Source organism: Eschrichtius robustus, chromosome 13 (genome assembly GCF_028021215.1).
Source record: "Eschrichtius robustus isolate mEscRob2 chromosome 13, mEscRob2.pri, whole genome shotgun sequence".
In the NCBI taxonomy this organism is placed as follows: domain Eukaryota; kingdom Metazoa; phylum Chordata; class Mammalia; order Artiodactyla; family Eschrichtiidae; genus Eschrichtius; species Eschrichtius robustus.
The window spans coordinates 46,921,210-46,938,977 of NC_090836.1; the positions used below are offsets into that span (position 1 = coordinate 46,921,210).

Genomic DNA, 17,768 nt, shown 5'->3' on the forward strand with positions numbered 1-17,768 from the left:
TAGATGACAATAATATTTTTGTTTTTATTTTATAAAACATGCAATTTAAGACAAAAATTTTAAAAAATAACAAGAAAACAAAACCTGGGACAGGAGAGTGGATGGAAGACAGATGCTTCTCAGCTGTCAACAGGAATGAAGCCAGCAGCGAAGCTTTGTCTAGGACCCAAAGGCCCTTTCGGCAATAATAATGTTGGCAACGCTGGTTTGCTTGGGACCACCAGACTCTAAATGCTGGCCCCTCCAGACAACCCTCAAGCAGTCAGACTTGAGCTAGGTCTTGAGCTATTGTTGTATCCTGTCACTGTCTGGGACTTCAGTACTTAGCCAACTAGAAACTGAGAGTTTTGGTTCCAGGAGCTTCTTTGCCTGGGCATTAATTACCCAGGATATTTATTAAGAACATGAATTACTTTCCATCGGGGTCAATTCTAGACTCTGTTTCTGGCCCACTATTTTGCAAAGGATGAAAAAGGAATCTGGCTCCTAGACCCTTTGCTACAGTTCTGCTGCATTCCAGTTCTATTAATAGCACCATCTGTAGACCCTGAGCAAGTCCAATTCCGGAAGTAGACAGGGTATAGCCAACTTGGGAAGCCATCTCCCACTTCTAGGGCCACAGAAAACTGAAGGGAGAGGGAATTGTTCGTTGGGAGAGGGTGAGGTCAGAGCGCCAGCACTGAAGAGAAGACAGCTGCATCTGTCAGAGACAAAACGAAGAGCATTGACTCTTAAGATGAGTGGAGAAAAAGCACCTGGGACACTTCTTATGAAGGAAAAATGCAAGAGAAAAGAGGGCATGGACCTGCCCCAAACATTTTAGAACTGGGCAAGAAGAGGTTAGGACCAATAGAGTTTCAATAATAAAATCAATTTCACTGAATGCTTTGAGGATTAAGTGCTTTGTAAACTGTTAAGTGCTTTATATTACAACCTGTTGGGGTGGTACTGTTGTTAACATCATCATCATTCTTATTATGGTGGGTATAATCTTCACATATACAACCAAAACCCACCCAGTCCAGTTTCCCCTGTCCCATCCCAGGCCTTACTCTTGGGACTTGTCTGGCCCTCGGGCTCAGGCACCTTCCAGTCCATCTTTCGGCCTTTCTCGTAAAGGCCCTTGAGCACTTTGTGGAAGGACTCAGGCTCAGTGCCATTTTTGCTTAGCTCCAGATACTTTCGGTAAAGCTGAAGGGCTGTGCGGGCATCCTCAATACTGTCATGGGTCTCCCCTTGAATCTTCAGGTCTGGGGGGAAGTAGAGGTGGAATAGTTTGGGGCCTAGCAAAGGAAGGTAAGGACATGTCCTCTACTCACATCCCCAACTCCCAATAAACAACAACAAAAAAAACCTGACTACCCTTAAGGGAAAGAGCCAAACACCAACCCTAGTGCACAGAAGGGATACTGAAGCTAATTAAATCCATCAGTAACTCTCACCACTAACCCAGGGTCGTACCTACTCCCCTTGGCCTCTCACACATTTTCATGCTCTTGCTGAGCACAGCAAGGGCTACAAGGCAGAACAACTCACCCAGAAAGTACCAAGCAAGGAATCGCAGGGAAATCATTCGTTTTCGGGGCATGTGAAATAGATAAACAGTGTCAAGGACTTGGTCCTTGGGCACCTGTCAGGGATAAAAGAGTGGGAGACTGAAGGTAGGGGATCCATAATTTCCCATTTTCCAAAAGCACAATGTATACCCTGGGGGGCCCACACACAAAGAAAGACTCTTAAAGGAGCCCCGCCCGAACCATGAGGTTGATGACCCGGAAGTCCTTCTGCAGACCGTGACCCACAAACTTGACTCCAATGTCTATGAGAAAACGAAGCTTTAAGTAGGTAGACTTTAGAGTTGTGAGGTGCTTAGAGGAAATCTTGGCATCAAGGTCTCCTGGCTTTATCCCTGAGTACTGAGTCAAGTAATCCACCACCTAGGGATAGAGAAAAGGTCAAGTGACCCAGGAAACGAGGTGCACAGTTCTCCCTGCCACTCTTCCCTGGGTTCTAGGGCACTCTATGTAAGCACAGGGTCTGTCTCACTTGCATCTCCACATCCTATTACCTGCTCCTGGGTAGAGATGTAGTCATCAATGAAGGGGATACCCTCATTGGGTCCCTGGCCCCTAACGCAGGTAATCCTCGCTACTGACATCTGGCTTGGCTTGATGGTAGACTTGGTGCCATCGCTGCGCAGCTCTGCTTCTTCCTATATGAGAAGAGTTCATAAGGAAATCAGGGAAATGCTTATGACTCCTAATATCCCCCGAGTTCTGTTCTAACACCCCACCCTTTTTGGTCTTGGTTACCTCATTAAGGGTGACAAACTCAGCGTCCAGGCCCACCAAGTCCCCAACCTGTGGCATCTCATTCAGCATCAGGGGAATAAAGGTCGTATGTGTTTTCCGCTGCTTCCGTGCTAATGAGGCTTCAGCCAGCAGAACACTTGCCTCGATAGGGTTCTTAACTGGAAGGGAGAATCCAGAAGACAGATGGCTGGGGAGAGGGAAGTGACCAGGGGAGGGAAGCCGAAGTGGCTACCAGAGACCAGGTCTACACTGTTATCCCAATAATCAAAGCATGTGAGTAAAAAGATCATGTCTGATGGACAGAGCAGGTAGACGGAACAGGTCAAATCAGAAAATTATCAGGAAATATGCTAAAAAAACCCAAAAAAGTTAACAGAGAGGAAGGAATAAGATTCTCACTTTAGACTTTACCTTAGAAAATCCAGAAAAATAAAGTTACAGAGAAACTATGGTTTAAAGGCATCAAAAAGGGACTTAATAGAAGTTCATCACCAAAAAAAGAGATCTTCACTTGGGGATAAGAATGGTTAGGCTCAAAATCATAACCATAGCCATTTTGATCAGACTTCCCCCCCATCACCTCTTCCCTCGACACCCTCAGTATCTCCAGATTCTAAATTTAAGGCCTGATGAGCAGGAATTGCTCTACTGTCCCTGGAAATATTAACACTGGTCGCCAATCCTAATCTTAACAAGCTATTTCCCAGATCTCTTCCTGAAGACCAATCTAAATTGCCCACACCCTTGGGTCTACACTGTACCACTTACTGTTCAGGTTGTATTTGGAATTAAGATTCCTTTTGATGTAATAAAGGATAGCAGGGACTTTCCAATTCATGTCAAACTGCACAGCTTCATGCTATAAAAGAAAAAGCACTTAATGGCCTACATATATGCCCCTTTTCCCTTTATCCCAAGTCAGAGAGAAGACAGGACTCAGGTGCTATTTTTAGCTCTGATTTTTATTATTGAGGCCCCATCCCTCCCTCTGAATCTGCCTGGCACTCTCTCAGGCACTGAGGATGAGGATGCTAAGAAAAAGGGAGATGAAAGGGGGAATGGAATGTATTACAACTAACCTTATCAATAGGTTCAATGAGAAAGTCATTGAAGAGATACCACTGCTGGTGGGTAACACCCTGTGGAGATACCAGAGACACAGTGATGCCAAAGTGATGGCTGGAGCATTCTGGCTCAGACTTAAGATAATGACAGACCTGGGACTCCACTGTGGCCACCACCAGGAGTGTCCCTGCCCTGTATTACCTCACTCACCTCCTTGCGCTGGTGGTAGGTCTCTCCAACTTTGATGTGAGCCACCAGGCTGCCCCCTGTGCGTGAGTCCAGGATGTGTACCACAGTAGCCATCAGGTCATACACATAGACACCATGCTCCTCGTCTGCCCTGGCTGGGCCCCACTGTGAGGGGGGTACCCAGGCTGCTAAGCTAAGTTTAAGGATGAGGAAGGAAGGGGAATGGGGATAGAGGACAGGGAGTTTGGGGTATAGGGATGGGGGACGAGGGTGGGTTCTTTCCATCCTAGCCCTTCTATGACTCCCAACACTGAACTGAGTCACTCTGGAAAAGCCCACAACTGGTGAATACTAGGCCTTATTTCCTTTTTTCCCCCTATGCTAAATTCCACCTTCCCCTTGCCTTGCTTCTGCCCCGACCTTCTCTTTTTTTTTTTTGGACCGTGCCACGCGGCTTATGGGATTCTAGTTCCCGACCAGGGATCGAACTCGGTGCCCCAGCAGTGAGAGCGCCGAGTCCTAACCACTGGACCGCCAGGGAATTCCCAGACCTTCTCTCCCTTATTCCCCCTCCTCTTCCCAGTTTTTCAACAACCTGCATCTCATCCCCATCAGTCCAATTGCAAACATCCAGCCCTTTGTTCTTGGTCATCTTCATTCGAATGGAGAAAGGAAGCCAGACATTCTTCAACTCCTCAATGGAGGGACACATCAGCATGCCCTCTGGACTCCCTAGTTCCTTCCTATCAGGACAGGAGAATTGGAAATTTGTTCTGAGGAGATCTGACCAGTGACAAGAGGAGCCCGAGTAGTAGTTCAATCCTTTGACCACTCTACAGACAATACCTACCAATCAGCCAAAGCAAACTCCTTATTCTTGGAGATTTCCCCACCATGCTTCTTTATTGCTATCTTGAAGGCAACCTGAACACAAAGGAGAAAATATCCAATTCCTCAGGAACATTAATCATATATGGAAGTCAAAAGAGGGAGGAATTAAAAAGTACTCCTAAAGTCCTGTTTCCAGACTCAATCCTTACCTCAGCCTGCATTCTCCAGAAATCAGCTTCTTTCAAGCTGTTCACCTCACAATTGATGACAAGAATATCTGGGAGATGGCAGATGTTGCGGGTCTGAATCTGAGAGGATAAAACAAACAAGGAATGGCAGGCGGCCTACAGGGAGAGAAACCTGGACAGGAACAGTTAAGCCTGGATCTGCATCCTCCAGCTGGGGTTCTTCCCACTCCCTATAGATCGCTGGATGGTGGTGCTGACCCAGCCAGTCCCAGATGAGACCATGGCCGAGTCCCCAACATGGCAGGACTCTAGTCCAGTGCAACAGCCCACTCACCGTGGGCTGGTACTTTTCACAGTTGTCACACCAGGCCTGTGTATTCTGCTCCAGGCAGATGCTTCGCTTCAGCACCTGAGCAAAGTCACAGTTCTTCCCGGTTTTATCTGAGGGGAAACTGGATGCTTCACTCCGGGTCCTCCCTGTACCCACTGTTAGCCCCCCAACACCCTCTCCTTGATGTTACAGGACATCTGGGGGAGCCTCCCCAACCCAGCTGCAGGGTATACCACTGTTGCTACCCTCAGGGTAGGAGAGCGTGAAGAGCAGGGTGGATGAGGCTCGCACGGTCTCACTGCCACAGCGGCAGAGGCTGCAGTTTTCCATCTCACAGCTGAACAGCTGCCCAATGACAGAGTCTCCCGATGAGCAAAAGCTGCTAAGAGTGGGGAGGGCAATATATGCACACCGAGGGAGTTAGGAGACCCTTTAAGTCACAGTGGGGCTTATCATGAGGGCTTTAACTACTCCTGTCCCAATTCCATACCTGCCTCCAGCACCTCGATAAGCCTGGGGTACTTCCAGCTCCTGCAAATCTTGATGCAGTTGAGTGAGAATGAAGCGATTCCACCTCTGAATGAGCCTGGCCAGATTGCCCTTGCCTGAAGCCTCATCCGAGTCAGCCAAAATCAGACCAAGGGCTGAGGCCTCAGGAATGGTGCGGAATGCCCGAAGAAAATTACTGCCCTGGAATCCAGGAAGTGTGTTGGTGGAAAAGGGTTATTTTCTCTTTTGTGGCCATCTGCAGAGTGATGACCCTGCCTACTGTCCACCTCCCTTCCCCTTTTATTGTCCCAGGTCTCCAGGCACTGACCTGACAAGGGTCACCTCGGGAGAGGTCCAACATGTGGAAGAGGAAGCCCAGCTCACATGCTAGGCAGAACTCCTTCTGGCAAAGGTGGTTCTGGATTAGACAGCGAACAGGCTCCAGGAAATAGAGCACCTGGAGGGAAAAGCATGAGATCTGATGCAGACAACTGGTACAGGGAGGAAGAGATATCGGAAGGTTAAGAGATGGTGGAGAATACAGAGCCGGAGTCCACTGAAGAAGTAGAGCTCACAGAGAAGACTTGAAGGCTGAGGGGCAAGAAAGAATGGTAGAGGAGGCCAAAGTGGACTTGGCTGGGGAGATCTGGAAAAAGACGAGGGGTTGGGGGGCCCACAGAGAAAAAGAAAAGCAGTAGGCATGTTCAAGTTGCACGAACACCCAGCCTTACCTGGATCATGCAGTTACAGTAGGCATTGGGGATGTGGGGCTCTAATCCAGCAAACAGCGTCTTATTGTAGTGTTTGAAGTCAAAGTCCTCCAGCCCTAACTTGGAGTATTTGATGGTCACCTGAAGCAGAAACAGTCTGAGCAAGAGGAAGACACCCTCAGAGTCCCCTAAATCTTTGCAATAGCCATAACCTTCCCCCAAACCTCCCTCCTGAGTCCAGAGTGATAGGTGAAGGCTTCTTGAATGAGCCCTTCAATTCTTTCTCATATGACCCCCTTCCCGGGGAACCTTTCCCCACATCCCAGAGGGCCCCTTCCTTGGTATCCCCCAGCACCTTGCGGTATTTCTTAGAGACCATGTGGCGATGTGGCTCCTCTTCCCGCCCTATTGGTGACTCAGTGACCTGGCTGAAGCTGTCAAATTCACTGTCAGACTCCTTGAGTCGGTAAGGAATCTAGGGTTTTTAAAAAGAGGTAGCCTCGTTGGATGTGTATAATCATCTTTGGTTTCCCCCTACCTTTATTCCAACACTGAAGCTATCACCAAGTCCTGAACCTTCTAATTTCATGGGGTTTTCAGCATCCACTGCTTCCTTTTCATTCCCCCTGCCATCACCCTACCTCATCACAGCTGGACAATGCCGATGGCTGCCACACTGGGCTCCCCCACGTACACTGTCCAGCATGCCGCCACCACACTACCCCACCCAGAATGGCCCTTTCGGTGCATCACTTCTTCTGCTATACACTGGTATGCAAGGCTTCACAACCGGCCCCTTTCCAAACTTCATCTCTCACTGTTTCCTAATACTAACAGCCGCTCCAGCATAGTCCCTGTCAGGCCTTCTGAGACTTCTAGTAACACTGTTCTCTCATCTTGAAAGCCTCCCCTGTTACTACCTACTTACCCGTCTTTCACCTTTCCAGCTCAACATCCACCTCTTTTAGTGTGCCCTCCCTGACCACTCTAGCCTAGAGTACCGTTTTCCCTCTAAACAGCTCTTGCACTGAATGCTTCTAACATGCCTTTAGCATTTAACGATAGAACATAAATAATTTCTGCTATGCACAGGTCTTATCTTCACCAACCAAACACTAAACTTCTTAAGAGCAAGGACCCTATCTTTTATGTCTCTGAACCTTAACACCTAGTATAGTACCTTCAATTCAGTAGGCTTCAAAAAACCTTTACTGACTGACTAAAAGCAAATACTAATGAGAAGGGACTTCCCTGGTGGTGCAGTGGTTAAGAATCCGCCTGCCAATGCAGGGGACACGGGTTCGAGCCTTGGTCCGGAAAGATCCCACATGCCGTGGAGCAACTAAGCCCGTGCGCCACAACTACCGAGCCTGCGCTCTAGAGCCCGCGAGTCGCAACTATTGAGCCCACGAGCCACAACTACTGAAGCCCGCGCGCCTAGAGCCCGTGCTCCGCAACGAGAAGCCACCGCAATGAGACGCCTGCGCACCGCAACGAAGAGTAGCCCCTGCTCGCTGCAACTAGAGAAAGCCTGCGCGCAGCAAGGAAGACCCAACGCAGCCAAAAATAAATAAATAAATAAAATTTATTTTAAAAAAACTAATGAGAACTACTAAAGGAAAAAGACAGGAGAAACACCAATGGCGTGGGGCGGGGGCTGACCCTCTCCTCTCTGAACATACCTGATTGCGCAGCCTGGTGCGGGGGTTGGGTGCATAGCCAATGAAGCCCACCTTCTTCATGGTGCGCAGAATCTCTGCATCCACAGGGGGTGCTCGCCTATAATGCAGCATAGTTCTAGGGCTTGAAGGTTGTGGTGTCTGCCCATTCAGCCCCAATCCCCAAGGGACCAGAAAAAAAAAGAAAATACTGAGAGTAGACAAAAATCAGGAAAGAAGTAGAATAATAACAGGGCTTGAAAAGAATCCTGGTATCTTGGCCCTTTCCCCCTCCCTCCTTTTGGCCCAGATGTGAGGTACAACCTGGGAGCTGGAGCGGAGTTGGCAGCAGGCCAATCAGAGAGAAGTGTGTCAGTGGTGAGCGGGACAGGGATGAGGGAAAGAGGCAGCAGGTCCTGGCTCCAGTCCAGAGGAGGCAGTGAGTCCACGAGACAGGGCAAAGCAAACTCGGTCTCACGGGAGTAGGGGTTGAAGGAAGGCTCAGGGGAATCAGTCCAGAGATGCACACAGCCCTCAGAATCCCCAAAGGCGAGGGCCTGCTTGCTGGCTGACACGTCAAACGTCATTAGCAGAGGCCCCACAGGATTCACGTGAAAGATGTCTGCTGGGTTGGCCAGGCCTGTGGGCTCACAAAACTGGCACTGCCCTAGGAGGGAGGAGGAAGCCCACTGAGCCCTGGAAGATGAAAGGGAGCCATCCTTTTATGCCCTTCCTACCCTCTTCCCCTGGTATCAAGCAAAGATGGGCCCCAAATCCGTTCCTAGAGATAAGAGAAAGTACCATCTGGTGCCTTCCCATAAACCACAGGGAGGTTTGCTACCCAGCAAAAGACAGTTCTAAAGTTGTTTTGCCTGCTCTACCTATATTTTTTGCATATGTGTTCTTCACACTCAGGGAGAAAATAAAAGCTCTACTCTCTTACCAAACCTAAGTGAGACCCTGAGACCCCTCAGAAAGGTTACTTTTCCCCAACAAAGAAATTCCAGGGAGCACACTCCTTCTCGTGCCTAGTTCCCCTTCACTCATCGACTCCTCCTACCCCATCCTACATCCCCTTCATACCTGACTGGGAGATGATAGCAAGACGAGAAGTGTATGTAGGGATGAAGCGTAAGAAGGCAGGATCCACATGAACTTGAAGTGGCGTGATGGCACGCATCATGCGTAGATCATACACCTTGAGGAAACGGTCACAGGCCAGGCCGGTGAGGCGGCTGGAGAAACCACAAGTGGCTAGCAGGTTGCCGTGCACATCAAAATCCGACAGACTCCCTGAGAAGGCATCAAACTCATGCTCCACCTTAAAAGTACGGAGGTCTCGCAGGGAAACCTGAAGAAGAGAGAACTTGGTTATCTGCCAACGCTGCTCTCAGGAAGAGGACCTGCCACCTGCCCAACCTTGTGAGGCCCCTACCCAAAGAACTACGGCTCTAGGATACAGGCAATTAAAGCATAAAAAAAAGCAAAAAGAGACGCCAAGAGCCAGATGGGACCCCAAAGAGAGCTCTTGTTTACCCCTTTGCATCTGAGATACCCATTTACAACAGAAAACATCAGGCTGAAAGATAATCTCATAGTATAACATGGCTAAGTAGGAACTCAATTCATTCCTCCCACCCTCCAACTACAGCCCCAGAAATGAGGAAAAGGCAGAGCCCAATCACATATCTGGTGAAACACAGCCCCATGGTGGGAGGAAAAATGGAACGTAGTCAGTCACCTTGCCAGATGTGTGGCCACAGAAGAAGAAGCGATTCGTCTGTCTCATGATAGTGACTCCAGGTGTCTCAACTGCATACTGTGGAGGGAAGCGGGAGAAACCAGTGAGAATGATTCTTCCCACAGACCAAAGGAACAGAAAGGTCACACACATCACAGGCATTTCCAGTTTATATTCCCTCCAATAACCTCAGGCCCTGCTTGTACCTTCTGAGTCTCCTGGACAGTGTTAAGGTCAATCTCCAATATGTGGTTCTGCAGCCCACCAACGAGCAGAGTGCTGCTGTCAGTCAGCAGCAGACTGTGCATATCTTCACTCTCATCCAGCCTGCGAGAGAGGAAAAGCTAAGGGGCCAGGGTCTCAAAAGTTTCCAATTCTCTAGACTTCCCACTCTGTGAGGGACCCTCTTTCCCACTCCAGAGGTGAGAAACCACTTACAGGTAATCAAATATAATGAGGCCTCCACGGGCCATATACTTCAGGTTGTTCTTGGTAAGAAAAAGGATGCCATTCTCCAGGCTTTGGATCTGCCGAATGTCATCACTGCCATTGACCTGAAATGATGAGTAGCGTTCCAAAGCTGGGCCGAAAAATGACGTGGCATGGCCCTGTAGTGGACAAAAGATGAGAGACATCCTGAGTGGAGGGGCAAGGCCATCCCAGATACAAATCAGAGACTGGACATTGCTCAGTTTTTCTCCATTCTTGCCTGGCCTTTCTGGCTAGCAGTGACTAAAGCATAAGGCTGAGCACCAATCTTAGTGATAAAAACACTGATAATACTATCTTATGTTTGTTTAATGCTTTACAAAGTAGTTCTATAAACTCTACCTCATTTTATCCTCACAATGTCCTTGCTGAACAGGTAATGGCTCAGTTGGTTAGAACAGTGCTCAGAAGGTCAGGGACGTGGGTCTAATCCTCCAATGGCCAGCTGGCTTTCTTATGTTCCACAGTCTTTTTTAAAAAAATAAATTTATTTATTTATTTATTTATTTATTTATTTATTTATTTATTTATTTAATTTTTGCCTGCTTTGGGTCTTTGTTGATGCACGCGGGCTTTCTCTAGTGTGGTGAATGGGGTCTACTCTTCATTGTGGTGCGCGGGCTTCTCACTGCGGTGGCTCCTCTTGTTGCGAAGCATGGGCTCTAGGCTCACAGGCTTCAGCAATTGCAGCACGCAGGCTCAGTAGTTGTGGCTCGTGGGCTCTAGAGCGCAGGCTCAGTAGTTGTGGCGCACGGGCTTAGTTGCTCCGCGGCATGTGGGATCTTCCCATACCAGGGCTCGAACCCGTGTCCCCTCCATTGGCAGGCAGATTCTTAACCACTGCGCCACCAGGGAAGTCCCCACAGACAAGTCTTAATCTCTACCAGCCAACTGGGAAATGTGTACTGTGGGTCACAGGCTGGACTAGAGAGAATGTGAAACTCATGCCATCCTTGGCTCCTATGACATCATCCACTCCTGGTTTCTCTCCTGACGCTTAGCTCACTATCTTCTCCTTATGTGCAACCCTTATGACCACTCTTGAAACATGGCTATTCCCAGCCCACTATCTTCTCACTCTACTTTTCTTCCTAGATAATCTCACCCACTCTTAAGGTTTTAACCATTTATCTTAAAGTTGATGAATCCTACTTTTCTCCTCTAGCCCAGACCACTGCCTCAAGCTTCAGACTTATACATCCAAATACCTACTATATATCTCTCTTTAGATGTCCCATGAGAACCTCAAACTTGTTACATCCTAAATCAAATTCACCATCTTGGGCTTCCCTGGTGGCACAGTGGTTAAGAATCCACCTGCCAATGCAGGGGATATTGGTTCGAGCCCTGGTCCGGGAAGATCTCACATGCCGCAGAGCAACTAAGCCCGTGCGCCACAACTACTGAGCCTCCGCTCTAGAGCCCACGAGTGTTGCAACTACTGAAGCCTGCAAGCCTAGAACCTGTGCTCCGCAATAAGAGAAGCCACCGCAGTGAGAAGCCTGCACACCACAACGAAGAGTAGCCCCTGCTGGTCACAACTAGAGAAAGCCCGCGCGCAGCACCGGATACCTAACACAGCCAAAAATAAATTAATTAAAAAAAAAATTCACCATCTGTACCCCATTTCAATTCCTCTTAACTGTATTCCCTATGGTACCATGATCTACTCAGTGGAGTAAGTCCCTGGTAGTTGACTTAAATCTTATTTATTTTACTTCCTAAATATTTCTCAAATCTGTTCTCATGTATAAATCTCTACAGTGCTTCATTCAGGCCTTCAAGGTATTTTATGTGAACTACTACAACATCCTGCACACTGACCTCACTGAGTCCTGCCCCATTCCCCTTAAATCAAACTCTATACTACTACCTCAGCACTCCACCTAAGATGCAAACCGGACCTTGTCTTTCTGGATAAAAAACTTCAGTGGACTGAAGAATCAGTCCAACTCTTTTAACATAGCATATGAGGTTTTTTAGAAGGCTCTTCCCCCGATATCTGCATGGCTCCCTCCCTCCCTTCTAGGGAAATTAGAATGGACATCCTGGCCTGCATCCAGGTCTCTACTCAAATGTGACTTTATCAGAGAGCCCTTCCCTTGACCAACTATGTAAAATAGCAACACCTCCCACCCTTCGATACCTCAACTCCCTTATTCCACTGTATTTTTCTTAAGGATTCTAAGCAACACCTGATATGTCATAAATATATTTGTGTTGCCTTTTAAAATGCTTATTCCAAACTTAGACCCCAGAGCAAGGTCTGGCACCTTAAAGGTGCTCAAAAACACTGGCTGAAGAAATGTCTAACTCTTCAGCTTCATCTTCTAGTCCAGTAAACCCTACTTGCTTATAGTTCCTGCACTCTGCAATCATCATGCTATGTAATATCTTGGGAATCACTGTTTATCCCGTTGCTTTTGCCAAGATAGCATTTCCCCCTCTTCTTCACCTGACTCCTACTCATCTCTCAAGACTCAGCGCTGGTGTCACTTCCTTCTGGAGATCCTCTAATCCTCCTCTATGCTCACCAACACCCAGTACGTATTTTCACACTGGCATTTATTAGTTTATATGCTAAATTCATAATTATTAACTGAAACATTTTAGTTTCTTTTAAAGTGCCATAAAATTATCTGTTCATATGTCTGTTTTCCTCGTTGTCCTGTGAACTCCTTGAGGGCAATGATTATGTTTTATTCAGCTTTATTCCCTGGGCCTAGCCTATCAGTAGACACTGCCTCCTGAAATGAGTGTACTACCAAAAAAATTCACTCATTCCAATGGAAAAACAATTCCCGCCCTATGGAAGGTAAATTAGTAAACCAAGGATACCATGTTATTTCTTACAAAATCTTTGGGCTGCCTAGCATATTGGCAATATGGATACATTTTAAGAAATTAACAATGATAACTGCTCCCAGAGAGATTAAAATCAGCCAAAGACAAAATGATTCCATGTAACGTATGCAGAAACATGCATTAAACATTCTATAATTAGAGAATTCCCTGGTGGTCCAGTGGTAAGGACTTGGCGCTTTCACTGCCAGGGCCCGGGTTTGATCCCTGGTTGGGGGTACTAAGATCCCACAAGCCACGCGGCACGGCCAGAAAATAAAATATTCTATAATTATAAAAATGGAAAACAGAGGAGGAGCATTAGAGACTATATTTAGATGGCTATAGGCTAACTGATGTGTACAGTTATCAAGTTTAATCAAAGCATAGAATGGGCAAATTGTGGTAGAATTGGGACGCCTTCTGAAAAAGAACACCTATGTAACCCATCTCTGGATCCTATGACTCCCTCTTTCTCCCTCCACTCCCCTCCTCTTGGCTTGACTTGGAGACCCAGCTAACTTTCATCACCTCAACTCAGTGGCTCCCTGCAAAGCACCTGTTCTTGGGTTAAAACCAGATAAAAGACCTCCAACATCTCCTTCCAGCCATTACAAAGGAGTACAGTTCTTACCCCATGGCTTCCCACCCACAGCATCTCCTCGTGCAAGTCAAAGTGGGAGACGGAGACAGGCACACCCACTTCAGCCACCACACTGTGCAACTCAGAGTAGACACCTTCCATTATGTGCACTGACTCCTGGACGGGAAGAGCCTCTAAGGCCACTCCCTCCGGGTCCAGCTCCACATTCTGTAGCAGACTTGGGTTCAGGTGGGCATCCAGGACAGGATCCAGGGCAGAATGCATGGCTGGGGCATACTCTGCCAGTCCGGGGTCCAGAACCTCGAAGTTCATGATGATGATGGCAGCAGATTAGACCCGTGTCACACCCTCCCTTGCCACAGCCCCTTTGGATGCCTGACCCAACCTTCAGCAGGATGACACCAGTGGACCTAGAATGGACATCCTGACCTGCAAAGGGAAAGAGGTAGCTGAGTCAGGGGTACGCCCAGGTACTTGTATTTAGTGTGCTCCAGGTTTTACGGCAGGAGGGAGATGATGCAGGCAGAAGATGTGAGAATGCTAGGCATGGGATGAACAAGCAGGAAGGGAATGGGCATTGGGGTAGAGGTGCGAGAAGTGCTGTCCCTTCCTCTTCTCCTCTAGGCACTCTGTATTCCCCACCACCCCACTAACTTAATCCCTGACTTCCCTTTCACCTCCCTTCAGGCCTGCTCACTTGCCTGGTTCATCTCTGAACCATCAGTGGTAAAATCAGCAACTGCGGCGGCAGGGGTTAGGTAGAGGGGGCTAATGTGCTTGTTTCCCAGAATTAGGGGTGGGGGTAGGTGGTTGAGAGGGGAGAACAAGAGAAGTCAATTTCCCAGAATCCTCTGCAATGTTACCCAGGATTCTCTAGGGAAAAATAAGAATGGCCAGTTACCCACAATTGGGGCGGGGGTAAGGGTACGTGATGGAAATAGCTAGTTACCCAGAATTCTCTGGGGAACCAGAAAAATCAATTACCCATAATTCTCCCCCGGCGGCGGGGAGGGGAGGGATTAGGGCAGGGGTCAGATGTGTTCCCGGGATGCTTAAGGGGATTGGGTCATTACCAAGATTTCTCCATGACGGATATTTTGGAGCGCGTGGAATTAAAACGAGTAGGGGGGAGAGCAAGCGCCGTCAGCTCCGCGGGAAATTCCAGTTTCCCCAATTCTCCCCCGCGCCTCTGGGTCAACCAAACTCCACGACGGAAAGGACGGCGCACTCCCAGTCGTCGCTTCCAATCAGGAAGGGCTAGGGGCTCACCTCAGCCAATCGGAAGGAGCCAGGTGCCCGCGAGAAGATGTGTGACACGGGAGCTGGGCAAAAGCAAGAGCTACGGGGCGCGGGTAGGGACAAACGTAGTCAAACCTTGTCCCTGTTTGATGTTGTTAGAAAGTAACCTCTTCTCTTTTAAGCCTTCTTTAAACAAAATTAGAGAGCCCCAGGCTTGGAAATCGAACTTTCATGCTCCTTATAGCTTTAGAAACTAGAATAAGGGGAGCCCAAGGCAAAGCATTGGGAATCGATTGCTGGGTATTCCCAGTATGGCCCAGTCCACCCCCTCTTCCCGTGGTGCTCTTGTGAGCACTCCGCCACCTCCGACCCTGTTACCCCCGAAACTCGCTGGCATTTCCTATCATTTCCAGGCATGGGAGAGAAAAAAGGAAGCGGGAGGCAGCCTCCTAACACGGCCCAAGTAGCTGCATCTTCTACGATTCTAAAGGCAACCGTCTGAAACTCCCATCTGTGATTGTTCCCTCCCCAGAGGCGCCGGTAATATTTCCAGGGAACAGGACCCCTCAGCTATCAAATTCCCCTAGCTCGTGGAGCTGGACATTATTCCTTAGAGGGACAGGTTATAGCAAATTGAGACATTTGCTTTCCCCAAACTCTTACAGATTTAGCGTCAGCACTTAGGGATTCTTGGGGTCCAACTCTGAGCTTGAACTGCTTTGGAATAGATCCAGGTTGTTAGATGTCTGTGGGGTATTTTAGCTCAGTTTCTAAAGGCCACATAGAGGGCCTCTGGTGGAAGGAATTCCTCATAGAGGATACAGTTTTAAAGCATTTCTCTCTCTCAGTAAAGACTGGTAAATAGACCTTCATAAAAGAACCCAAGAATTTAGTTTTCCAGGACTCAGAGGGGTTCTAGACTTGTCAGAGGTCATTGATGGAGAGAAAAACACCTTAACTCAGAGGGTCTCTCAAACTGATCTGACTTCAGAGGTCCCTAGATTTAAAATCTTGTAAAAAGATGGGTGCTGAGAGACAGAGACAGTTCCTACCCTTTGAGAAATTTCCATAGTGAGGTCTCTAAGAAAGTCTTAACAGTGAGAATTAAAGGGCCTGAGATGCCAGAGATACCTGGGCTAAATGAGCTACTTTATTAAGATGCTTAGTGTTGCCTCAGTGTCCAATATAATGGAATGACTGAGAATGCAGGATCTGGAGTCTGCACTGTAATTCGGGCCACTTAATAGTGATCTTAGGCAAGTTACTTATCTCTGCACCTCAGTTTCCTCATCTGTAATATGGTGATAACGATAGTACCTATCTAATTGTGTTGTTGTGAGAATTAAATGGGTTAATATATGAAAAGTGCTTAAACTAAGTACTTGGCGTAAAGTGAGAGTTGGATATAAGCCATCATTACTAACCACCTGGGGAAACTTCAACTGGATTTGGCATCTGGGCATCCAACTGGAAAGGCCTGCTTGTCAATATAATTTGCATAACGGTTGAGGTCCTGCTGACGTCAAGGTCTCCTTGCAGCTCCAGGTCAGATCTAGTCCTGGAAGTAGTTCCTGTCACACAACAGTCCCACAATCGCCCCACCAACCTTGCTTCCTACCCAACTCCCGAAGCACCAGGAAGTGAAACAAAGCCCCGTGCCTCCAACTCACCCTTGTCCCTCTCATCCCATCCCCCAGCGTTCCACTTCCTCCTCCTCCTTTTCACCTTCCATCTCCTATCCTAAAGGGCTCCCAGAATGGGAACCAGAGGTGGGGAAAGCATGGGAGACATTATACAAAAGTGAGGTGAGCTCCCCTACCCCCCACCCCCAATTTCCTTATTTCATTTGTATTCACCAGTGTAAGGAGAGGCAAACCATTTCTCACTCAAACTGAGGTAACCTCTCTGATGCTGCAAATGTTTTATCCAAAGGGTGGATTTACCGCAGAGTCATATTTGAATCAGAAGTTTCACTGGGCAGTTTTGAATAGTCCTATGGGAAAGGAGACCTCTATCGAGGGTAAGTTTCTCAGAGAAAAAGGGTCAACCTCTTGGAAAGGCTTTGGGAGCCATCTGTGTGGTCATCCATGGCCTCATTCTGACGTCCAGATTGTCCTGGGACCCTCCACCGGGGTTGGGGCAGTCCCAGATTTGGACCACCCTCCACTCCCACGCCCAACTTCACAGTCTCAGCTGTTTCACTGAATGTTGCATCAGGGATGGTGATGAAATCAGTGTCAGCGGATTTTACCCATGGATGCAACAGGCTGAAGGACCAGCCAGGGTCATTGACACTGTGCATCTTCAACTACCCAGAACCCTGGACTTTCTAGCCACGGTGAAGGGCTGGGTGCTGGAATATCTCAGTTGGATTTCTAGCCCTTGCTTACACTGGTGTCCCCCACCCCCAAATCACCTGAATCCCACAGAGCCCAGGAAACTTGGGCCACTAAGGTTGAGGAATCAGATGGTTCTTAGCAACAGCTCTCTCCTTCCAACAGCCCTCCTAGCCTCCAGAGTGAGGCCTGAAGTGAGGGAGCAATAATACCTTATACCGAACTTATGTAGTTTCCCAGTTCACAAAGTGCCTTCATGTCCATTGTCTCCCAGTGAAAATAACACCGTTCCTAACAGAGACTAAGAAGCCCCCTCATTCTTAGATTGAGGGCATCAGGTGGGAACCAAACTTCATTCCAAACTGAGCTTGCCATCCTATTGGGAGATAAATGAATGCTTCTGTTTTGATTTTTACTCAGGCAGGAGGGGGTGAGGAGATTAGGTTTGAAGGGAGGGAAGATATAGCTTAGAGAGGCAAAAAGATGAGGGAAAGGTTAAGCAGGAAGGAACTTGAGACTAGATTCATTTAAATATTCGTTACTCCCACCCCCACCCCCTTCTACAGCCACTTTGATTCCTGGAGAGCATTACACATAAGTCCCATCCCAGGCCTCCAGCCACAGCAACCACACGACTCATTTCCCCTGGAACTGAGGCTACTTACCTGGGCTCCCCACGGAGGGAGATGATGCAGGGAGGGGAATCCCACCTGCTGTGAGTCACCTGCTAGTATAAAGGGCGGGT

General features: G+C 48.1%; 2 protein-coding genes across 7 annotated transcripts in view; one reads left to right on the top strand and one right to left on the bottom strand.

The window, feature by feature from the left end:
• PAN2 (poly(A) specific ribonuclease subunit PAN2) lies at nucleotides 1–14,684 on the bottom strand. 5 transcript variants are annotated; one of them, XM_068560991.1, is made up of 26 exons: nucleotides 14,522–14,684; nucleotides 13,479–13,877; nucleotides 9,953–10,122; nucleotides 9,721–9,841; nucleotides 9,515–9,592; nucleotides 8,857–9,124; nucleotides 8,098–8,440; nucleotides 7,798–7,894; nucleotides 6,471–6,590; nucleotides 6,137–6,256; nucleotides 5,734–5,862; nucleotides 5,407–5,606; nucleotides 5,162–5,295; nucleotides 4,920–5,026; nucleotides 4,607–4,705; nucleotides 4,417–4,490; nucleotides 4,162–4,309; nucleotides 3,588–3,731; nucleotides 3,392–3,451; nucleotides 3,081–3,171; nucleotides 2,313–2,470; nucleotides 2,069–2,212; nucleotides 1,758–1,937; nucleotides 1,537–1,630; nucleotides 1,053–1,250; nucleotides 1–700 (listed from the first exon to the last, which is right to left on the bottom strand). In XM_068560991.1, exons 2-26 carry the CDS (start codon nucleotides 13,758–13,760, stop codon nucleotides 666–668), a joined length of 3,594 nt encoding a protein of 1,197 aa, XP_068417092.1. In that variant the 5' UTR covers nucleotides 13,761–13,877; nucleotides 14,522–14,684; the 3' UTR covers nucleotides 1–665. The 5 variants fall into 5 exon arrangements, with proteins under 5 accessions (XP_068417092.1, XP_068417090.1, XP_068417091.1 ...); XM_068560989.1 differs by having other exon boundaries at nucleotides 5,150–5,295; XM_068560990.1 differs by having other exon boundaries at nucleotides 5,162–5,298.
• Nucleotides 14,668–17,768, top strand: part of IL23A (interleukin 23 subunit alpha) — a 5,302-nt gene continuing 2,201 nt past the window's right edge. The window contains exons 1-3 of one of the 2 annotated variants that reach the window (XM_068560995.1): nucleotides 14,668–14,800; nucleotides 15,101–15,227; nucleotides 16,620–16,707. The gene's annotated coding sequence lies outside the window, so the exon portion shown is untranslated. The remainder of the gene's footprint in view (nucleotides 14,801–15,100; nucleotides 15,228–16,619; nucleotides 16,708–17,768) is intronic. The other variant, XM_068560996.1, reaches the window with a different exon arrangement.